This window comes from Cenococcum geophilum (genome assembly GCF_001692895.1).
Source record: "Cenococcum geophilum 1.58 unplaced genomic scaffold K441scaffold_21, whole genome shotgun sequence".
Classification (NCBI taxonomy): Eukaryota; Fungi; Ascomycota; class Dothideomycetes; order Gloniales; family Gloniaceae; genus Cenococcum; species Cenococcum geophilum.
Window position 1 is genome coordinate 656791 of NW_027137579.1, and position 22589 is coordinate 679379.

General features: G+C 47.5%; 7 protein-coding genes across 7 annotated transcripts; 4 read left to right on the forward strand and 3 right to left on the reverse strand.

The window, feature by feature from the left end:
• Nucleotides 1-7308: 7308 nt before the first annotated feature.
• Nucleotides 7309-9939, forward strand: K441DRAFT_636242 (uncharacterized protein; the record flags this gene model as incomplete). Its single annotated transcript, XM_067646468.1, has 5 exons — nt 7309-7754; nt 7878-8074; nt 8127-8151; nt 8206-8790; nt 8847-9939. Coding segments are annotated over 5 exons (2346 nt in total), but the record flags the coding sequence as incomplete, so codon positions are not given.
• Nucleotides 9940-10383: 444 nt separating this feature from the next.
• Nucleotides 10384-10905, forward strand: K441DRAFT_610957 (ankyrin; the record flags this gene model as incomplete). The annotated part of the gene is made up of 1 exon (XM_067645555.1): nt 10384-10905. A coding segment is annotated over one exon (378 nt), but the record flags the coding sequence as incomplete, so codon positions are not given.
• A 606-nt stretch (nt 10906-11511) lies between these two features.
• K441DRAFT_610968 (DNA repair protein rad18) lies at nt 11512-13190 on the reverse strand (the record flags this gene model as incomplete). The annotated part of the gene is made up of 3 exons (XM_067645556.1): nt 11512-12025; nt 12140-12496; nt 12556-13190. 3 exons carry the CDS (start codon nt 13188-13190, stop codon nt 11512-11514), a joined length of 1506 nt encoding a protein of 501 aa, XP_067503999.1.
• A 457-nt stretch (nt 13191-13647) lies between these two features.
• K441DRAFT_561073 (uncharacterized protein) lies at nt 13648-15646 on the reverse strand (the record flags this gene model as incomplete). Its single annotated transcript, XM_067643519.1, has 6 exons — nt 13648-13807; nt 13880-14144; nt 14203-15127; nt 15186-15349; nt 15398-15525; nt 15594-15646. The coding sequence occupies 6 exons, from the start codon at nt 15644-15646 to the stop codon at nt 13648-13650; spliced, it is 1695 nt and encodes a 564-aa protein (XP_067504000.1).
• Nucleotides 15647-15842: 196 nt separating this feature from the next.
• K441DRAFT_659806 (ribose 5-phosphate isomerase) lies at nt 15843-17482 on the forward strand. Its single transcript, XM_067648593.1, has 2 exons — nt 15843-16637; nt 16778-17482. The coding sequence occupies exons 1-2, from the start codon at nt 16259-16261 to the stop codon at nt 17251-17253; spliced, it is 855 nt and encodes a 284-aa protein (XP_067504001.1). The 5' UTR covers nt 15843-16258; the 3' UTR covers nt 17254-17482.
• A 496-nt stretch (nt 17483-17978) lies between these two features.
• Nucleotides 17979-19963, reverse strand: K441DRAFT_112047 (cysteine proteinase). The gene is made up of 3 exons (XM_067639968.1): nt 19737-19963; nt 19268-19680; nt 17979-19189 (listed from the first exon to the last, which is right to left on the reverse strand). Exons 1-3 carry the CDS (start codon nt 19804-19806, stop codon nt 18311-18313), a joined length of 1362 nt encoding a protein of 453 aa, XP_067504002.1. The 5' UTR covers nt 19807-19963; the 3' UTR covers nt 17979-18310.
• A 278-nt stretch (nt 19964-20241) lies between these two features.
• On the forward strand, nt 20242-22496 carry K441DRAFT_659808 (FAD dependent oxidoreductase). The gene is made up of 5 exons (XM_067648594.1): nt 20242-20456; nt 20586-20680; nt 20761-21106; nt 21274-21649; nt 21717-22496. The coding sequence occupies exons 2-5, from the start codon at nt 20652-20654 to the stop codon at nt 22049-22051; spliced, it is 1086 nt and encodes a 361-aa protein (XP_067504003.1). The 5' UTR covers nt 20242-20456; nt 20586-20651; the 3' UTR covers nt 22052-22496.
• The last annotated feature ends 93 nt before the right edge of the window (nt 22497-22589 follow it).

Here is a 22589-nt window from a genome sequence, read left to right on the forward strand (position 1 = left end):
AGCCAGAACTACTAAGTTGGCCTACACCAAGGGATATACTACCCACAGCTACATTAATAGCAAAGCTAGACCCAAACCAGCTTACTGCCTATAACCAGCTTTACGCCAAATACAAGGACGATTTACGCGTACACTAAAAGCAAAAACAGGCTATAAATAATATCAACAACTACATCGTTCGCACCACATCGGTAGCCTACCTTTCACTTATCGACAGCCTCAGTAGTCGGTTACATTAAATATTTAAGGCGTCTCTACTACTGTAGTAGCCACTATAATAACAGAGACACCCCATATTTTAGTAAGCAATCAAGCCTATCTTATATAAGAATCTTATACTATTAGTACTTACCAAATCGCGTACTCGCAGGGCCTCCTCCCGTCTATAAATACTCCCTCCTTTATACCTTCCTCTCTTCTCCTTTCTTCTTCCTTATAAGAGCTAGAGGTGCTCTAATACCCCTCCCTAGTCCCCACTAAGGGATTTATTGGTTAACGTAGCAATATAGACAGTATCGGACGATAAGACAGGCGAGAGAGGACAGAAAGGACGGAGGAGCCTCCAGTATGTGTTAGTCAAGCAACGTCACTAGCTATATTATAGCTGCCTAATCTCCTATACTCGCAGGCCTCCTCCCGTCTATAAATACTCCCTCCTCTACACCTTCCTCTCTTCTTCTTTCTTCTTCCTTATAAGAGCTAGGGGCGCTCTAATACCCCTCCCCAGTCTCCACTAAGGGATCTATTAGTCGACGTGGCGATATAGATAGCATCTGATGAGGAGACGGGTAAGAGAGGAGATAGGAAGGACAGAGGAACCTCCGGTAGGTGTTAGTCGAGCAATATTAACGGCGGTTTTCGTCACCCAAAAATTGCGTCACGTGATAACGTTTGGGAATATAAATATATACCCCCATCCTATACTTACACCACTACTAAATATTCTAGATTTTGCACTCGGAGCTACTTATAATAGGTATTCCTAGGAGATCTGCCGGTTTAAAGCTCTATAATTAAACATTATTAACGTTTTATATAGGGGTCGTCAATTAAGCTCCCAGGACACGATTTTTAAAGTTCAACACCACACTAATATCACGACCTTCTTATAGTGGCCGAGCCACCCCCAATCTCCTCCCCCTCCTCCCCCCTCCCATTACTCGGCGCCAAGCTATTACATTATCACCGAGCCATCGCGTTATCGTACGTCTGAACTAGGTAGGCAATAACGTAGTTACTTAATTATATTAGACGTCTCTGTATACAGTTATATCTCTTCCTACACGCGTATTTAATCGAGTTAGGGTAGTAGACTTACTTTAATTTCAGCTATGCGGCGATTTAGTTATTAGGCATTAAAAATATTTAGTATATAAAGCTTTAAATTGGAATTATAATCTACTATATTAGATCCTACGTAGAGGGCTTTATATTAAAGCTCTATAGTTTAAATATATACTAAATTCGTAACTAATATAATCCTTAAGCCTAGCTTAAGTAGGGCGCCTTAGTTACTATAGTAGATCCTTACCTAGCAGTAACTAAGGCGCCTTACTCTTACTACCACTTTTAAATTAAGCAAAAGCTCTATATAGGGGGGTCCCAGGGGGTCTCCCCCTGGAAAACCTTATCTCTATATATATTAATTAAAGTCTATATAATAAAGCTCTAAAATTAATTAGCTTATTACTTATAAACTCAAGTCAAAATTTACATTAGGGGATCAACGTTCCGCATATTAAGTCTTCGCAATTTAAGGCCAGAACTAGTCCTAAGCCCTATCCCTTGCAATGTCAAAATAGGTCCTTAGGTTATCGATAAGAATTAACCAATTAGATTAGCTGAATTCGGTACCCGTGCTCAGAAATATAGTGGTCCCAATTGGAGAGGTTCGAATTTGGGCAACGGTAGGGCTTAGGAGAAGCTGTTTTGCAGTCTTATTTGGGGGGACATCGCATTAAGTCTTCTAAACAAGGTGTGTATTAATTCTAGCACGATTAGAAGGCATGGTGGTGGTGTAACTAATAAGCGTTGATTTGAAAACAGTGTTCCCGCACGGACCACCTACTCTAAGGACCCTAACGTTGCAAGGGATAATCGCAAATATACGTCACAAACGCGTACCAAACCACAAATACGTACTAAACCACAAACGCGTACCAAACGACAATCCCTACACTAATAATACTTCCCTTTCTCCGAAAATATGGCTACTCTAAATAACTAAAAAGACTCCTTACTACTAGGGGTAGCTGCGTACGCGAAACTTATCAATAAAGATTAGGACAAATTTACTATTAATATAATAACTTATACCGCAAAACAAGTTAATAGCTTTCTCCTACACTATATTATATTCTACTAAAGTAGATACTACGCCGATTTACAGCTATAGGAATATTTTAGGGAAGATTTTATAGGATGGACCGCTAACACCTAGGCACTTAGCAATGTTAATATTATTTAGGATTTTTAAGACTTCCTATAGGAGAATAGAGTGTTTATATCTATAAACGGGGGTACTATTAGAGACAATATTTAGTAAGTCCTTAACGTAAAAGAAGAGCATAAATAGACTACATAAGAGATTAAGCACTAACTACGTATAAGTTCTTACGTTCTGTATCTATTGCTTCCACCATAAAAATCTCCGCAACCACCATAGACAACCTTAGGCTATTAAACACCTCAAGTTCCTTAAGCTACCGTATCTTAACCTATGCCTTAAGCTCTGTTCTACTTAAGCGCCAAGACGTTTCCTTTAACCCCTATCGTACCTAAACAACTAGCATAATAAGCTAGATCTATAAACGATATCCTAACCTATTAGCAGCAAGCTTAACAAGAACCTCTACAGCAACCTCCGCAGTAATCTCCGCAATAATTTCCGTAAGAACCACCGCAAGAACCTCCGCAGTAATCTCCGTAATAATCTCCATAAGAACCACTATAAGAACCTCCACAGCAACCGCAGCAGCTATATATATATACACCACCTAAACCGGCCATGCATAGTGTAGAGTAAGGACCTAGGCAAAGACCTAGATATAGTAAGGAGGTGGCTATAATTATAGAGATCTATATAGATAATAAGTTGTTTATAGCTTACTAGGGAATTCCTTTATAGTCTTTAACCGTTATATAGGAGAAGGAATACCCTAGTTAAAGAGTATATACTACCTTCTATACGGATTGCTACTACCACAATTAAAATTAAGGCTGAAACTATAACCGAAACTTTAGCCGCAATTAAGCACCCTGCGGACGATATAATAAAGGGGTAGGTTAAATAAATGAACTTATTATAGAACCACCTAACGCTCGCACTGTACTGCTACCTAAATCTGACAACTGTCGCGCCGATACGCCTGTAAACCAACCCTATAACAAGACTCTGTGCCAATCTACCTACGGAACCGACCCTACGCTGGCACTGTACTACTATATACCATCGACAAACTGATAGCGCCGCTATGCCTACTATTACGATACTGATTGCGCTAATATACCTGCGATCTACCGACCAAACGATCGTGCCTATACGCCTACGATTAACCGACCGACTGATAGACAAGCTCTATGCCTAACCACTATTACTACCGCCGCTGGTACCGTATTACTACCCGAACAGACTTTTGCTGCTTCTACCTATAGCTAAACTAACACTTTGCCGCCTTTCTGCAGCGCCACAAGCATAAAGAAAGAACTGCTAGTGTCGGAATGTATAGATAGAGGTTACCTCAGTAGACTCATACTAGGAAATCGATTGCGCTGGCGCGCTAATCTCCTTCGGATATTTGATCGATTTCTTAGTCTGAGGGACTTTGGCGAGATTTGTATGGAAGCACAAGCGTTTTTTATATAGGAAAACTCACAATTTTCAACGAAATTGATTAAGATCCCTACAACGTCTCTTAAGGTAAAAATTATATCAAATTACTCNGGAGATCTAGNTCTATAGATTAGTGAGANTTTAGGCTTTNTATACCTTTATNTGGGCCTATATAGGCCNNTATATAAANGTGCTTACGCTTTTAACAACGGGAATTTCAACTTTAACGAAATTAATCTTANATTTGGGAGGGGATAATNTAATTTAAAGGCANNTAATATATAAAGTAGCCCCNTAAAAANNTNTTGACGANTTTTAAANNANNTTATTTTATTATNTCGTGGAGGAAATCCCCTTATAAAGTTGCTAAAACTAAGATTTTTGCTTACGCTTTTAACAAAACTCGCCAAAGGCTCTCAGACGTGATTTTGGTGGATGTTAGTCAGCTTGCTGACGGGCCGAAGGAACATCCGCTCCAATCAAATTCACGTCTGAGCTCGCTGAGGTAAAGATAGAGGTTAACGTGTTTTATCACTCATCCGCCAAAATCAGTCATCCGCCAGCCTCAAAAACCACCAAAAATTGGAAAAACTGCATCTTGATATCTCAATAACGGCTTAATAATAAATTCTGAAACTTTATAATTAGCCTTTTATACCTATTTTAAACCTTCTATTAAATTTAAAAAGTAATCTATTAAGTAGCTCTAGAGATATCGCAATTTAGCTTAAAATTGGGGGCCAAAACCTAATATCTTAATAACGGCCAGGCTTATTACGCTAGAATTTTATTAAGTGTCTTAACGTAGGCATAAAAGGCTAATTATGAAATTTCAGAATTTATTATTAAGCCGTTGTTAAGATATCAAGGTGCAGTTCTTCCAATTTTTGGTGGTTTTTGGGGCTGGCGGATAACTGATTTTGGCGGATAAGTGATAAAACACGTTATATTGTCTCTGATTAGTCACCCTTATGGTGACTTATCAGCCCCCTACTTAGGCACTGCGATCCTTACGATCCTTTGCTTTCTACATCAAGACAGAATAATCATCATCATACTATCTACGAACCGTAGCTACGTGATATCACCTTGTATAACCAATAGATAGGAACACTAAAGCTAAAAAATAGACTTTTCTTAGGGTTTTCTTTTAATAAAGCAAAAGTCTAATAAAATAGGGGTGTAGGTACTTTTCTATATCTCCTTTAGTTAGATTTTCCTTAGTAAAAGGAAAATAGCCTTTTCTGGCTTTTTTGCCAATAAAAGCCTAATAAGTTCTTTTTTCTAGTAGTTTTTTTCTACTTTTAATAGAGAAAAAAAATAACTATTATTGTTAGCGACTCAGTCAATTAAGGCACAAGCACAGTAAGAGGGACGCGCAAGCCTATACGATTGGATTGTCTATAAACGAGGATCTAAAGCTAGAGAAAGGAAAGGAGAAGAAGAGTAGCGCCGCTCGATGTTTTATAAGATCTTCGCGTCACGTGACCGCAATATGCGGCAATCTGTAGCACCTTGCCAGTACGGAGGACTGCAAAGCTCTGCTAAGTTCTGCCAACCAAGTTCTGCCATTTTCTGCCAGTGCCGAACAATTATAGTCTTTTTACTTAGTTTTTCTACTACCTTTTAGTCTAATTTCCCCAGAAACTCTCTAGGGCCCTCTATACTAACCTAGTACTAACCTCGGCCTCAAAAACGCGTCCGAAAAGTAGGGGCCACCACCCAAGGGGGGGGTAATATTTGGACGATATGTCGAGGACCTTGGGGGGTCGTGCGTAACCCGAGGTTATGCCAAGCCATAACCCGGACCTCCGATACCTTTTGTGTGGCAGAACGGACTTTTCGTATTGGGCGCTTTGGGCGCTCCTGCCTGGGTTNGCATGCTACAGGCACCCTAGCTAGCGTAATTTTATTAGCGAGCCTTACCAAAACGCGTCAATATTGCGATGCCGATAAAATGCCGTAGAAGGCCACTACTAAAAACACCTATATATATATTTTAAGGAAGTTAGGCAAAAAGCCTGATGAACTAAATGATATTGGAATGAATGAATGAAGCTATGGAATCTAACTACGAGGAATATAGGCCTTAATATATGCCTATATCTACAGATACCGAAGTAGTTGCTGCGGAGACCGAACCAAAGGAGTCTGCTTATGTAAGCAGGAAAACGCATGTGGAGGACTCTTCCAGAGCCATCGTCAAAGCCGTAATATATAACGTTATAACTATAGGTTCCCACCCACCCTCTATTAATCAGCTACTAATTATATAACGTAGTCGGTAAGCAAGTGGGCCACCAAAAAAACCAAAAATTGGTCTTTAATATCTTAACAACGGCTTAATAATAAATTATAAAATTATATAATTAGACTCTTATACTTACCTTAAGACCTATATTAAAGTTTTAAAGTAATTTAATAAGTGGTTCTTAAGATATAATAATTTGGCTTAGATTTAAGAGCTAAATCTTAATATATTAATAATGGCTTAAGTAATTACTCCAAAACTCTAATAGAGGTCTTAAAGTAAGTATAAGAGTCTAATTATAAAATTTTATAATTTATTATTAAGCCGTTGTTAAGATATTAAAGACCGATTTTTGGTTTTTTTTGGTGGGGTTTTGCGGTGGCCCGGATGCTTGCATGGCCCACTTGCTTACCGACTACGTTAGGAAAATCCTCTATTAGAGTCCTCCCTTAAATTACTACTACCTATCCGCTTATACGTGTTCTTAATATTAATAATAATAAGCTAGTAAAGGACTAGCTTAAGGTTAAAAGGGAGGACGTGCTATATACGTTAAATAAGGCGTATTAAGTGCTATAAGTGGTTAAACGGTTCAACCAGCTGCTATTCGATATCCAAGCGTCAATGAGGCGCCAGCGCCCTTACTGCCGAGCAACCGCACTGATTAGAGGCTTCAATACCAAGCTCTATACGGTATGGAGCCTCTAGATTGGCTTCTGAGGCGTGCATATACGAAAAGTCCATGAAAAACTTGCCACACGAAGGGATAGCATCCTTCGCTTTTAAGGACCTGTACAAACTTAGTACTACGGTCGTTAGGTGACACTCTCCGGCACTATTTCTTTGGGAACTCGAAATCTCGTCAAAGATGCCCAAACTTGATTTGCTCTCCACGGTATTTCGGCTGCAGCGAGGCACGCGGCATGCTCAACCCAAATCGCGGCCTAAGACCCCAACGGCCGCATCCTCTGCATCGCCGCCCTCGCAGGCACCTACTACGACAACGGCAGTGCTGAGAAACCGAGCCCTTGCACTGGCAATACAAAGGCAGCTTGACAAGATTCCAGATAATGAAAAGGAGGCCTTCCGAGTGGCTGCGAAGACGATGGACGAAAACAACCTGCTAGCAATAGCTCGAAGCCTTGATGAGCAGCATCAGCACAGCTCCCCTTTTCGCCCTCAAGCCGAACGTATCGCTAAGTTCCTGGAACTCCTCAATCGGTTCATGGGAGGGGTCGCCATCGGTATACAGTCGAATCCTGAGACTTCGTGTATCGTTGTCGGAGCCGTGCGTGTTGTTCTCGACATCGCCATAAATTTTGTGTGTTTCTTCAAAAAATTGACTGATATGATTTGCGAGTTTGAGGATTATCTCGCACCTCTCGCAGATTATGCAACGGCCTCTCATGACATAGAATCGCTGCAGGAAATGGTTGCGATGGTCTATGGCGATTTGATTGAGTTCTGCAGGAAGGCCTATACAATTTTTATGAATGCTCATGGGCACCGACGGAAATTGACGTCGTTTAGGGTATTCTTCCGCCACCAATGGGTGCCATTTGAGTCAGAGTTCGGTTCAATGAAAGCGAAATTAGATCATCACCTAGGCGTGCTGCAACACTCTGCCCAAGCATCGTTGTTAAATTTCTCGCGAGAAGCAGATAAAAGTAAGTTACTTATAGTGAGGCATGTTATTTAAGCACGGGATGCCATAGTGGGTGTAAGGACTTCTCATCCCTCAACGAGAAATTGTAGAAGAAGATGGGGTCCGGGTGAAGTGTCTCAGAAGTGGAGCCATTACGCTAATTTCAACACAGGGAAAGAAAGATCAGAATTCCTTGACTGGATTTCCAAAGTCGACTTTGAGAAAGTCCACGATGACATATACGCAAAGAAACACGGAGGCACAGGGGCCTGGTTACTCCAAAGGACGGAGTTTGAAGGGTGGTTGAATAGTCAGCAATCATCCCTTCTTTGGTGCTATGGCAAACGTGAGTTTTATCCACGGGCTCCGCGTACAGAATTAGCTCAATTTAGGCGTAGCTGGTGCAGGCAAGTCCGTTCTTGCGTATGTCCCCATACGGCAAATCCGTCAAGTTCCACTTTCTAATATTTTCTGAAGCTCAAACGTCTTGGAACACATCACTACAGAATTCGCCCTGCATGATAACGTCGGTATATCTTTTGCTTACTACAACTACCGCGAGCCCGAGTTAGGCGACTCCAGCATTGTTGTAGGGGCTCTAATTAAACAGCTGTGTCAGAAGAAGGACTGTATCCCTAGTGAGCTCTTAAGGTTGAGGCACGATTCCCACAGCAACTTGACTGCAAGTAATCCGGATTCATTCGTCTCTCTTGCCAAACCCTTCAGGGAAGTTTTTATTGTACTTGACGCTCTTGATGAGTGTCCCGAGCACGAAAGGCATCGTATCATTGGCTTCATTGACAAAGTCGTCGCAGAACTGCAATGCGCTAAAATCTTTATCACGAGTAGAAGGGAGGCAGACATTGTCGAAGCCTTCGAGGGCAAAACTTCCACAGTCCAGATCGAAGCAAAGAATGTTGCAGCAGACATCGCGCTCTACGTTCGCGATGAGGTTGCAAAAGCAAAGCTCCCTGGAGGTTGGAATGGGAAGAGGCTCTATTTAACTAGCGACAAGCTACAAGGAAAAATCATCGATACGTTGGTAAGCAAGGCAGATGGAATGTAAGTTTATAGGTTCTGCATACGGTATAGATCCCTTTATTCTTATTATGAAATAGGTTCCTCTGGGTCAATCTGCAACTGGAAAGTCTTTGTTGGAGTAGTCGGACGAAAAACGACCAGCAGATTGAAGATGCACTGGAAAAGCTACCAAATGGCCTGGACGACACCTACGACCGATTAGTCCATCGTATCGAATGTCAGATCCCTTACATGAGAGATCTTGCGATAAACAGTTTGATGTGTGTCATATACGCCAAAGAACCATTGGAAGCTCGAACATTACAGGCAGCACTTGCAACAGCTGGAGATAAAAGCGAGCGGGACGCAAGAGACTACCCGGTCGAGGTGATTCTCGATGCTTGCTGCGGTCTGCTCGAGGAAGCTAATTATGATCGGCTCGGAACGATCCGCCCGATACACTTCTCAGTGCAAGAGTTCTTTACAGATGGCCTTCGCGGATCCATATATGGAGGCACCTGGGACTCGATCGCGAATCCTGCATCCGCACATCAACAGCTTTCCCGAATTTGCCTAAGATACCTTCAAACCGCGCCATCCAAGCTACTCGAGGTCCATTATAAGTACCCATTTGCTGGCTACGCAGCTCAATTCTTTGACTATCATCTTTTTGAATGCGGAGCTCCTGACAATATCCTGCCCCTGGTTGATGATGTCCTTTCGCGAGACAGTGCATTCTTAAGTTCGATTTTTCAACTCAGAAAAATGCGTGTGCATTTTAGGCTATTCGGGGGTTATACGTACAAAAATCCGGGCTCGTTCCCTTTGTCCGCAGGTGGAATCATATATGCAACTCGACTCTACGAGATATCCTCAATCCGGACTCGTTGGGCAGGTTCCACTCCCCCTGAAAATGCCTTGCATCATGCATCTTCTACTGGGTTATTAGACGCCGTCGGTCGGCTATTAGAGCAAGGTTGTGATGTTAACGAAAGAGACAACGATGGTGTAGCAGCTATACATCATGCATCGGAAGGAGGCCATGATATGATCATTGAGTTACTCCTCGGCAAGGGCGCCGACATCAACGCGCAAGGTGGAGACTACGGCAACGCGCTCCAGGCGGCGTTGCATGGAGGCCACGATAAGACCGTCGAGCTACTCCTCAGCAAGGGCGCCGACGTCAACGCGCAAGGTGGGCGGTACGGTAACGCGCTCCAGGCGGCGTCATATAGAGGCCACGACAAGATCATCGAGCTACTCTTTGGCAAGGGCGCCGACATCAACGCGCAAGGTGGAGACTACGGCAACGCGCTCCAGGCAGCGTTGCATGGAGGCCACGACAGGATCGCCGGGCTACTCCTCAGCAAAGGCGCCGACGTCAGCGCGCAAGGTGGGCCGTACCGTAATGCGCTCCAGGCGGCGTCATATAGAGGCCACGGCAAGATCATCGAGCTACTCTTCAGCAAGGGCGCCGACGTCAACGCGCAAGGTGGGTGGTACGGCAACGCGCTCCAGGCAGCGTCGTATAGAGGCTACGACAAGATCGTTGAGCTACTCCTCAGCAAGGGCGCCGACGTCAACGCACAAGGTGGGTCGTACAGTAGCGCGCTCCAGGCGGCGTCGTGTGAGGGCTACGACAAGATCGTTGAGCTACTTCTCAGCAAGGGCGCCGACATCAACGCGCAAGGTGGAGGGTACGGCGGCGCGCTCCAGGCGGCGTCATATAGAGGTCACGACAAGATCGTTAAGCTACTCCTCAGAAAGGGCGCCGACGTCAACGTGCAAGGCGGATGGTACAGCAACGCGCTCCAGGCAGCGTCGTATGGAGGCCATGACAAGGTCATTGAGTTACTCCTTAGTAAGGGCGCTGACATCAACGCGCAAGGTGGAGACTACGGCAATGCGCTTCGGGCGGCGTCATATGGAGGCCACAACAAGATCGTCAAGCTACTCCTTAGTAAGGGCGCCAATATTAATACACAAGGTAGAGACTATGGCAACGCGCTCTAAGCAGCGTCGTATGGAGACTATAACAAGATTATTAAGTTGCTCCTTAGTAAGGGCGCTAATATTAATATATAAGGTAGATAGTATAGTAATATTCTCTAAGCGGCGTTATATAAAGGCTATATTACGGAATAAGTACAAGCGGCGATAATATATAGCGAAGTAGATTCTATTAAGCTATATATAAAAACTGCGTAATAAAGTTAAGACGTTGCGTAAAGAAGGTAAAAAAAGGGGAAGAAAGGGTATGTATTGTTAACTTAGTTGCTTAGTTAATATATATAGAGTAGAATTAGGTTTAGGTAGTAGTCCTAGTAAAATGTCTCCTTTAAAGCCTCCGTGGCGCGCTAGCTAAATCTAACGGTTTCAAATATTATATAACGTTAATTAGGATAGATTTAAGATTAGGTAATGTCAATATTTGTATATACTAAGGTACTGCTAAAATCTAAAGTTTAACTCTATGATTCTACCGCGTCTATATAATTTACCCAATTGGGATAAGCGCGCTGACAGCGATGCGGTCAATGTATATATATCCAGCGTAGGGTTCAGCGAGCGACTTGATTAACAGTCAGTCAGCGGCAGTGATCTATCGCTCACTAAGTGCTGCCTGTTGGCCACACCGAGCTCTGTCAATCGAGTGTCTTCGAACTGATATAAAAAGCATGATACCACCATAGCAAAACATCACGTTCAATACGTTCGGAGGACCAACTGAAGGGGTAACAATACATAGATTTTAACAGCATCCTACTGTACCGCAGTCCCACTATCCATATCCACAACTGGGTCCTCAGGTACTTGAAACATCGGCAGCTTCCTCGTCGGCGAAGAAAACGGGTATTTCGACAAAGACGACGATGGAGGCCCTTGTGAAGTCTGGCTCTGTGTCGGCGACTTAAAGTTGACTGGAATGCCATCTTCCTCTGGCGCATCCGGCAATGATTCTCTATCCGTAATCGCACTATCTCCATTTTTCTGCGAAGTAGGCTCTGACGCTTGGTTCAGCGATCGTGGCGCAAATCCATCCCGATTCGCCTGGCCCACATTTTCCCTAATAATTGACAAGGCATCCTCATTGCTCTCGTACGGTCGGGGAACATCAGCTTGCTGGTTTGACCCAGGGCTCAGCTCAATCAACTCTACGGATTTCGGCAGCATCTTCACCGTCTCATCCCGAAGCCCATCTTTCTCATTTTTCTCCACCGGCGTCCCTCGTTTCCGCCTCGCGTTAGCAATAAGCGCATCGAACTGGTCCTTGTTACTGCTCGCCCAACCCTGGCCGTCAAAGTCCTTTTTCATGAACGCATCGAACTGGTCCTTGTTACTGCTCGCCCAACCCTGGCCGTCAAAGTCCTTTTTCATGAACGCATCGAACTGGTCCTTGTTACTGCTCGCCCAACCCTGGCCGTCAAAGTCCTTTTTCATGACTGCGGCAGCCGTGTTGGGCGCACTTCCACCCTGGCTTCGCTCCCAAGTTTCTAGCTCTTTCAGCAGTTCCCGCTTCGACAGCGGCCGCGCGGAGTCGCAGTTCGAGTTCCAGAGATTGACCCATTCGACATGGCGGCGCGTAAGGAGCTGGCGAGAGCCCCAGGACGGTATGCCGAGATCCTGGAGCTTCTTCCGGAGGGCGTTTTCCTTGAGCAACGAATAGTTCAGCTGGGGGATACGGGCAGGCGCCAGCGATGTCTCCTTCGTAGCAGGTCGCTGAAGGTTTCGAGCTGGAGCGATGGACCTAGCGGCTTATCAGAACGCGGAGAGCAACGAATATAACTTCCTCAGCGGTATACGGACCTCGATCTTGTGCTCCGCCTACTCGTCGGCTTCGTTTCCCCATCGCACTGGTCTAGATGCGAATAGACCGCCTCCTCCTTCATCCGCCTACTGCAGATCGGACACTTCACCAGCCCATCATCCGGCCAATATTCCGCATCCTCGCCCCCCTCCTCCAGATCGACCAGCTCAGGCGGCGAAGACGCCTCGTCCACTCTCCTCCCCCGACTCCTCGTTCTTCTCGCCCTGCCCCCACTCTCAGGCTCCCGATCCTCCAAATCCGCCTCATCCAGCTTCCTCTTTTTCCCGCCCGTCCTCTGCCCCGCCTCGGCCTCCGCCGCCTCCCGGGCCAGCTTTAGCGCCGCCGCCCGCGCCGCCTGGAACGCATCCACAATCTCCTGCACGACCCAATTCCGGCGCAGCTTGTTGGCCTGGTCACTGGCGCGGCACGTCGGACACTTGCCGTCGGCCGCGAAGCAGCGGCGGATGCACAGTGAGCAGAAGGTGTGCGAGCACGTCGTCAGCATCGGCGTGTCGTAGAAGTCCTTGCAGACCTGGCAGCGCAGCGCGGCCTCGAGGGGCTCGAAGGAGGCCAGCGGTGTGTGCAGCCAGTCGGTCGAGTCGGGGATGTCGAAGCTGCCGCAGTTGTTGTCCATGGTGTGTGCGATTGGGAAGTTTTGGAGTGGGAAATTCGGGCTGGATGGCTGGAGGCTCCAGCTGAGGTTCGCGATCACGCGTGCACGGGAATTTAGGCGTGTTGGAGAGGCGGAAAAGCTTGGCGCGAAAGGGACCAATCACTTAAATCGTGTTTGATCTGAGGATAACTCGAATGGATTATTATAATACTCACTGTGGCTGATGCTTGTTGGGAAACTCTTGAAAATTCCCATAGGCTTGATTCATCAAGCCAAAGCTCCATGCAGTAAGGTATACAACCTCTTTATCTAACCGTTCACACTATTTTGTGCGGCCTCGGCGCTCTACATCTATGCATCCGTTCAATGATCTCCACCCACTACTCAATCATTCCTCCCGGGACACTGTGCAATGCCATACGAACCTGCATCTATACCGCGCTAGCTTATAGAATCGGCTTTACTCAACTATAGTAGCCTAAAACCGCAACACAGAGCTCTTACTCGTCACACCATCAAAGATGCATGTGTTGTCAACTGGGATGTACTGTTTCGTGACAGCTTTAATAACCTCTTGTGCCACTAGACCGCCCGTAAGAGCAGCGATATTGTGGAGCTCGGCGCCGCCGGCTCGAACGCTGTTTTGGTCGATCATTAGCATGAGGAACTAGAACGGAAGGTAATGAGAGGAATTGCTAGAAAGAGCTTACATCTCCTGCACATATTCCCCAGCTTTCGACTTGACTTCTGAATACTCCGGATCTTCAACAAATGTACCCGCTTCACTTATTAGATCGTCGATAATCTTAAGGGCAATGCCTGTAACTTTCTCCGCGTCTGTCTCCGTATCAGCTTCACCAGGGGCGTTTGCCGCGCCACCAAGATCATCCGCAGGATGGGTGGCAGTGAAAGCATCAGTGGCTAAAAAGGCAATGTAAAGAAGGATAAGAGAGTCTGGGTTTGTTAGAGATTGAGCTATAGGGTAACTGTTAGCCTTACTCCAATCGCTACAGTGCAATCCTGCAATACATACCAGCAAACTTGGCTCTATCACCCCATCTAATTCTCTCTCCAGGCAGCACGACATGGAATGGTCGTCCTCGCACGAGTTTAATATGAGCAGCATTCTTACAGAACGCCTCAACTTCCTTTTCATCAATTGCTACTGTGCGCCCAAACTGCTTCTCTAAAGAACGGACGGTAGCAAGTACTTCCGCAAGATCCTGCCGCGCTCTGGACTTGTACACATTCTGAAGCTGGATGTAATCTGCAGACCGAGCTTTCATGTCGGGCACAGAGCCGGGAAGAGGGAGTTCGGAATGTTTCGTATAGAAAATCGAGATAGCATGCGCTATTATCCAGAAACCCGCGCTTTCCGGAGTCAAGGACTTGCACTCCTCCGCCCTAAAGACTTCTCTCACAGCACTGCTCGCCGAGGCTGGGTTCAGCGACTTTAATACCGCCGCCACCGCCTCATCGTAATTCTCTTCCGCACCTTCTGGGCTATCTGTCCTCGCACCTTTCGTTACCACCTCCCTGAATGCGATCTTCTCTTTGTAGGTCTGCGGAACCTGGCCATTGTGTGTTTTCTTCCACTCTTCGAGGTAGTATAACAGCAACAAAACATACGGAACATGTCCATGGTCGTGGTGGGTCATTTCCTCCAGTCCCTTTGTTTTCTGTTCCGCAAACCGTGATAGTGTAGGCCATGATGTGAGAAGACGGAGGTCGGTGGTAGTTACTGGATCAGGATGCGTGTCGACAATAGGGAAAGCGAATGGGAGGTGGACAGAAAAGTGGCTGTAAAAGCCTATGCAGTGAATGTAGAAGGTTGGTATTTCGGAGGTTACGGCATTTGTTGCAAGTTTGGAGACGAGTTGGGGATTGATTGGTGCTGATACGAGGATCAATGTGTATGGTTTCAGTGCGTCAGGCTTGGAGAGGAAAGACTCGACAGGCTAGAAAAGCGGTTAGAGAAATTCTAGTCTGTGCAAATCTTCAATATCTGAGCTGTACCTCGGTAATATAGCTGCCTTGGACGTCTGGATTAAGCTCTTTCAGCAGGTTGCAGCTATGTTCTGCTCGAAAGCCACCCAGATGCTCCTCTTCCAGAAAGAAGTTGACTCCTAGATCGGCTTCCGTAACTATGGCCGAGTCTAAGATAGTAAACTGGCCGATTCCTGTAAATATTTAGCTCNGCATGCTGAGACCGGAACTAAAGGGCAGACCTGGCAGTACGAGGTTCTTCAAGGTTTCAACTCCTACAACCCCGGGTCCAGAATTGATGAGCAGAATATGAGACTCTTCTAAAGCAGCTTGGCCACTGGCCGCCCAGAGTCTAAGTTGTCGGTCATATCTACAGTATATCAGCACAAGTTTATCCACAACGAAGCTCCAGCTACACATTAACCTTGAAAAACCTACTTCTTTTCCTTAGACGTAGGCCCATGGAGAGGCGGAGGCGTAATGCCAGTCATGACGAAAATTCCATACAGTTCCTCGAGCACTTGTACAAGAAACGAGGTTATATTCGAGGCAGAACAGAGAGGCGGTTGTCATCGCGAATTCAGGCACCGCCAAAAATACTGCCGGGCGGTGAAGTACCCTTGCGACTCGGCCCTCCTCGACGCCAAAGAGCGAAGCGGGGGTGAACAGCCGTGATTCACCGCGGGCTTGAAGTCATCCTGACCTAACAAACAACAACGGCCGCATACGGAAGCACATGAAGTAATCTGGAATTGACGTATAGCAATCATAGAAGTTGCCTATGTCGACCTTTAACCCATTGAAGCCTTTTAAATATTTTGTCCAGAGCAGCAGAGCTCCCCAGCATCTCCAGCCCAACATCACCCCAACCTCTCCCGACGTTCATGCGGGTAAATTGCAAAGCATTCCCAACGCTGATTCAGAAAACTTCACCGCGCCCGCTCAGTTATACCACCCACTACCAGCCATCCAGTCCCAAAGCTCTCCCTCCTCCTACCCTCCTCCACCGACACCTCTATCATCACCGACCTCAATTGCATGCCCCGCAACTCCTCCCACAACCTCCCTCCCAGCGCCGCTCCGCCCTCTCAACCGCTTCGACAATGGCCGACCACAGCATCGAAGAAGCCAAGCGCAAAGCCGCCACCCGCGCCGTGGAGGACCACTTCGACCCGTCAGCGACCTACATCGGCATCGGGTCTGGCACAACCATCGTCTACGTGGTCGAGGCGATCAAAGAGCGCAGCACGAACCCGAACATCCGCTTCGTGCCGACGGGGTATCAGTCGCGGCAGGTGATTGTGAAAGCTGGGCTGACGCCCATCGCGTTCGACTCGCTGCCCGAGGACGCGGTGCTGGACGTGGCGTTTGACGGCGCCGACGAGGTTGACGAGGACCTCAACTGCATCAAGGGCGGCGGCGCCTGCCTGTTCCAGGAGAAGCTGGTTGCGGAGCGCGCACGGAAGTTCGTCTGCGTCGCGGGTGCGTCTGTCCAGCCCATATAATCACCCATACACCCCCTCTGCAACTCTGCAACCCTCTCACACCTGCCTATCCCTCGCTACTCCCTCTCCCTTACCTGCTCTCTCTCTACCTAAGCTAACCCACCCCCCTCCTCCTAGACTACCGCAAAGACCAACCCCGCCTCCTAACAAACTGGCCCTCCATCCCCATCGAAGTCGCCCCAATCTCCGCGCACACCGTCATCCACTCCCTGCGCCAACTCGGCAGCGCCAACCCCCGCGTGCGCGAAAACCTGCTGCCAAAAGCCGGCCCCTTAAAAACTGACCAGGACTTCTTCATCGTCGACGCGCCCTTCCCCGCCCTCCTCACCACCGCCGACGTCGCCGCCGGCGCGGCCGCCGGCGATGGCACTGGCGGGAGCTGGGAGGTCGAGCGGCTGAGCCGCGAGATCGGCCTGATCACCGGGGTGTTGGAGGTTGGGCTGTTTTGTGGGTTGGATGGGGTCCAGGCGGAGAGGTTGCGCGGGGAGGGGAGGAGTACGGCGGGAAAGTTGGGCGGGCAGAGGCCTGTCGCGGTTTATTTTGGGATGCAGGATGGGAGTGTCAAGGTTAGGACGGCGCCGGCCAGGGGGTAGAGCTGGGTTGTGTGGTGGTGGCAAGCAGATAGGCTGATTCATGTATTTTTGTTATGAGGCATGAGTGTGATAATTTGAGAGATTTTGGTAAAAGATGGATAGATTCAATTGTATATGAGCTTGTTTGTTTGTTGGCCTTACCATTGGCTGTGCAGACTGTATTTCTTCAAACGCCTTAGAAGTACCTTCATCGGTTACAGGAGATTCTAGAAAGTAACTATGTATGCGCGTACGGTCTATGCAAAGCAGAGCCAGAAAATCACGATCATCGTGGTTGTCCTATTTAACAAGACCGCAACAGGGGTGCCGAATGTTGCCGATGAGGAGCCGGGCGTCTGTTTTGGGAAGATTCACGCACGGACAGCCGAAGCTAGAAGCGAGGGGGAGAAAATAATTCGTGTCCTTTCCGCAAGTTCAGGGGTATTCACAAAATCCAAAACCAATGTAGAAAAAGGTTAAGCAGGTGCGAACATGAGACAGTACATTAGTCGCCTCTACCCTGTATGGTATCTGTGACAGAAGTAAGGCAAGGCCCGTTGCCTTAGAAGAGGTACCCATTTGTCCAAACCGCCATAGTGGCCACCACTCATGTCAATCCGCCAATCTACCAGTCCAATGGTGCCAATAACGCCAAACACGCCCCGCCATATTTGGTCGCTGCAAAGTCCAAGTCCGCCATGACAATAAGGAAAACCAATGACGGCCCGAGCCCTTCAGCGCCGTCATGGAATTTCCAAATATGCCTATGCTAGTTCAAGAGATGAAACGTGAAATACTGCCAACCTGAGTCGTGTTTTCGGCAGAGATGAAAAGTGTATCATGCATACAAACGCCAACCACAATGCTACGCTTGCTAATGATCATGACAATGCTGTTGTATACTGATATGATACCGTGAAAGAGAAATGTGAAATCCAGGAGGCCTCCCGGCAGGCGCTTGTGTGGGTATATCGATCCGGGGGTGAGATGCGTGAATTACGAAGACGATCGGCCGTTGATCTCGTGACTATATGAGAGAAAAGCAGAGATCCGCGAGATATGAGAGCTGCCAGTCACCTCAGATGTAGAGGATTCTGAAGCCAGCATCAAGACCAGGGGATGGTTTCTTAGACTTAGTGAGGATTGGGAGGTCTTTGCTGTTCTCTCCACTGACTTTGCCCTTCGACTCAGCAAGAGCCCGTTCTTTGCGTGCTGCTTTCTGAGCTTGCTTCTTCATGTCCTTTTTCTCACGTGCAGTAGGACCCTTACGATGCTGAGGGCCTGACTGACGTTGCTTGGTCTTGCGAGCAACTACTTCTGGTGGAGTCTGATTGAAATTGATTTTGACCCGAGTAGGGATCTTTTGGGGTGAGTCGGTTCCAGGGACAGGGTCTTCGCCCTTGATTGGGTTGGGTTGCCACTCTTCGTCAGTGTCAGGGGTTTCAATGACCTGAGTAGGTTCTAGTTGTGGTGGAGCAGGTGACTGAGTATCAGCGTCGGTAAGAGACTCCTGAGAATCGTTTTGCACAGCAAGTTTAGATATGATCTCGCGGCGACGCTGCTCATTTTTCTTGATGGCATCTTTAGAAGCGCGACTCAGCCGACGATCACGACGCTTGTTTGGACCATATATAGCTTCGTTATCGCTATCGGGATCTCGCTCAACGCTTGAGCTTTCTGGAGCAGACTGAGAGCTCTCACGATCAAGAAGCTTAGAGACAGCAGCGTCAATGTTGCCTTTTGACTCTTCGAGAGCTTTTCGTATCGTAGGCTTATCGGCAAGGAATGGGAGTGACTTTGACACGACGTCAAGCATCCAATCCTGAGTGTATGGAGTGCGAGTCAGCTGTTCCTGCTGACGCTGTTCTTCTGCTGGGCTGAGGGATTTGACCCGGACATTTGGGAGACCGGAGTGGGGCCCGTCGAGGTTGCGGATAGACGAGTAATGCTCCCACGTCTGCAGTAACAGCAAAAATCAGCATGTGTGCAATGAAACTGGGATTCACTGGTACGTCAGCCTAAGGCTTCCACTTACATGATATGCAATGTGAGCAACTGCCCGATTGCTGCTCTCACCCCCATTGCCGGTCACCATGTATGCGAAATCTCGTTGATATATCTTCACATCAACTTCAAATGCCGAACTAAAGGCGGTGATCTCCATATTATCGCCGTAAGTACCACCTTTGGCCATGCTCTCAAGATGGCTCTCGAAAATCCGGTCAATCTCTTCGGCAGTAGGTGAAGAATAGCTGACAGGTGTTGAGAAGGCCCCGGCATTCTTGCGTTTTGGATTTCGGCGTGTGCCACCGCCAGGGTGGACGTCGATGAATTGCTTGTAATATGAAGCGTGTTCTCGCATGTACGCGATCACCTTGGCACGGATTTCGTGGTGTTCCTTTTGATGTCCGTACAGCTGGTCAGATAAAGCATTGAAGAGGCAGTTGCCTGTGCAAGTCGTACATATTAGCAGACAGTCGCCATTAGAGTGGATAGGGCCTTACCATCACCACGAATCTCGCTGGCGTAGAGACCCAGTGCGGAGAGCAGGGGGAACTCGGATTCGGAACGCATGTTGGGTGTAAGGTTGGTGACGAGGAATTTTGGGGAGAGTTTGTACAGAAAGAAGAGGCCTGCATGAGAGAAGGGGAGGAAGAGAGGTTTGATATAAATCGAGGAGGCTGGCTCTTCACCATCAGGCGACGAACAATAGCTGTTGTTCTGAACCGTGGGTTAATGACGCTTCACCAAGCAGAAGGTGAGCCTGGCGAAATACAGGACTATCCCCGTTTCATGCGCTGATTAAGCGAGATACTTACCGAATCCGCTCGAAAAAAACGACACATCAGCGCTTCCTCCGCCTTTCACGGAGCTTTCTGCAAAAATAGCTTTCGTGCAGAGAGAAAATTTTATCTCGATATTACCCCTATTTCTGCTAGTACTATTGATTCAAATGGCAACTCTAGCTCTTTCGATTTGTTATGTCAAAATTGCGTAGATTGCGTAGATACCGAAGCCTCGCGACAGCTTTCTGTTTGAACTCCAGCAAACCTTGAGAAACGAGTTGTCCCAAAACGGACTCCCGTCCCCGCGAGTTCTCTAACGGATATCCCGAATGACCAGGGGATATGACTCTTAATATAAGACGGGTGCCTTCTGCTGCGCGTGGTAAAATACACAGGCACGAGAGCTGAAGTCTTGCCGTGCATTCCCAGCGTGACTTGGTAAATAAACCACCCCATCGCCTCCTCGCGCAGTCCTGTGCGATTATTCCGTTTCTGCACATCCCAGGAGTCTCAGCCATCACTAGGGTTCCTCAGGAGCCATCTCAGCTGACCATGCCATCTGCCCAGATCATTTCAAATTCCAGCATCCTGAACTTTTAAACAATTAAAACCCAATTAATAATCCCAAAAGAAATGGCTGAAGCAAACATAACAGTGCTCGGGTAAGCAGCAAGCATTTATGCGCTCAGCCCTCCTCACCAGTTTGCTTTGCATCTCTCATTCTAAATATAAAGCCTCGCAGCGCTGGCGTGGTGGGCCTCACAACCGCCCTTGTGCTGTCCAAACATGCGAACTTCAAAGTCACCGTCGTCGCTAAGCATATGCCGGGCGACTATGACATCGAATACGCTTCGCCCTGGGCCGGCGCGAATTATTTGCCTGTCGGAGTGCCCGGAACCAACTTGCAGCGCTTCGAGCGTGACACTTGGCCCGAGTTGCATCGCATCTGCGACGAGGTCGTCGAGGCGGGGATTCATTATCAGGACACCATCATCTACAAGCGTGAAAAAGATGCGCATTCAGATACCGGCGAATGGTTGAATGAACTGTGTAATAAAGATGCGTGGTTTAAGGATATTTTACCAAACGTGCGTGGCTGTATTTGTATTCCGAATGCGTCTTGTGCTTTTTGATATAGCGCCTCTCAGGCAGCAGCTCCCCATTATCAACCCCACATTGATATACGCAGCAATATTGTCACTATAGTCACTGCCTAAGTATCCAAGCCTCCTCCAATTACTCACCAATCTCACAGTTCCGTATCCTCCCTGCCTCGGAGCTCTCTCCAGGCATCGACTCCGCAACAGCCTTCACCTCCTTGTGTATCAACACGGCCGTCTACCTCCCTTGGCTAGTTGGGCAATGCGTCAAGGCCGGCGTTATGCTCAACCGTGGCATCGTATCGCACGTAGCTGAAGCTGCCTCGCTCCACCACACAGGAAAACCAGCTGACGTTGTCATCAATTGCACTGGTCTCTCAGCTGGCAAGCTAGGCGGCGTAGAAGATCCCACCGTCTTCCCCGGCCGCGGCCAGATCGTGACAGTAAGGAATGAACCCGGAGTGATGACCACGATATCCGGGACCGACGACGGCTCGGACGAGGCGACGTATATCATGCAGCGCGCCGTTGGTATTTAACCCCTCGTTGACCCCCTGTTGACCCCCTCCCCTCGGCCGCACCTGCTAAGACATAGCAGGCGGTGGCACCATCCTTGGAGGCTGCCTGCAGAAGGGCAATTGGGAGTCACAGCCCGACCCCAACCTTGCACTGCGGATCATGAAGCGGTGTGTAGACCTCTGTCCCCAGTTAACCAAGGGTAAGGGCATTGAAGCTTTGAGCGTCATTCGTCATGGTGTTGGTCTGAGGCCGATGCGGAAGGATGGGCTAAGAGTCGAGAAGGAGAAGATTGCGAATGTGTGGGTTGTGCACAACTATGGGCACGGTGGCTATGGTTATCAGTCAAGCTACGGATGCGCGACGGAGGTCGAGATGCTCATTGGAAGCATTTTGAAAGAAAAGGCGAGACTCTGAGTACGAATGCAATTGGAAGGAAGTAATGTCGTTAAGTAAACACTTAGATATTCATCCTACGGATAGAATCTTCGACGTACCTAACTCCGTTTTCAATGGAGGTACTAATTCGCTCGGGGGTATCTCACGAGGAATATTCCGGAGATGCTACACCAACCTCCTACACTGGAAACTCCTGGATTGAGAAAATACGACTCAAAGTGCCAAATACGCCGCGCTGCTCGCTAAACTATGCCAAGTATGGTTCAACCCAATATACCTTCTATATTACCGTCCTTAAGCACCGCAAAATGTCGTGATATTTTGGATTTCGTTGCCTGCAGCTCTACCTTATAACACACTCAAGTCACGACTGGTTCAGTGGTTGTCGTGCAACACGAATTCTCGACAGCTTTCTGAGTTCTCTTCAAGGGTGCTCGCCAAATCCAAAGCATAATCCCGGCCTAGACAAATGTATCAATGTTTTCTTTCAACCCCTAGACACAAGTTTTTCGGTTGTTACCGCTAATAACTCGCTCTGGAAACCTTCGAAAGCTTG

What these genes read in the sequence shown, in the direction of transcription:
- K441DRAFT_659806 (XM_067648593.1), top strand. Translation starts at nt 16,259, where the DNA reads ATGGCCGACCACAGCATCGAAGAAGCCAAGCGCAAAGCCGCCACCCGC. An exon ending in GAAGTTCGTCTGCGTCGCGG is followed by an intron (nt 16,638 to 16,777) that starts GTGCGTCTGTCC and finishes CCCTCCTCCTAG; the next exon opens with ACTACCGCAAAGACCAACCC.
- K441DRAFT_112047 (XM_067639968.1), bottom strand. Translation starts at nt 19,806, where the DNA reads ATGCGTTCCGAATCCGAGTTCCCCCTGCTCTCCGCACTGGGTCTCTAC. An exon ending in CAGCGAGATTCGTGGTGATG is followed by an intron (nt 19,681 to 19,736) that starts GTAAGGCCCTAT and finishes CGACTTGCACAG; the next exon opens with GCAACTGCCTCTTCAATGCT. An exon ending in TTGCTCACATTGCATATCAT is followed by an intron (nt 19,190 to 19,267) that starts GTAAGTGGAAGC and finishes CTGTTACTGCAG; the next exon opens with ACGTGGGAGCATTACTCGTC.
- K441DRAFT_659808 (XM_067648594.1), top strand. Translation starts at nt 20,652, where the DNA reads ATGGCTGAAGCAAACATAACAGTGCTCGG. An exon ending in TTAAGGATATTTTACCAAAC is followed by an intron (nt 21,107 to 21,273) that starts GTGCGTGGCTGT and finishes CCAATCTCACAG; the next exon opens with TTCCGTATCCTCCCTGCCTC. An exon ending in TATCATGCAGCGCGCCGTTG is followed by an intron (nt 21,650 to 21,716) that starts GTATTTAACCCC and finishes AAGACATAGCAG; the next exon opens with GCGGTGGCACCATCCTTGGA.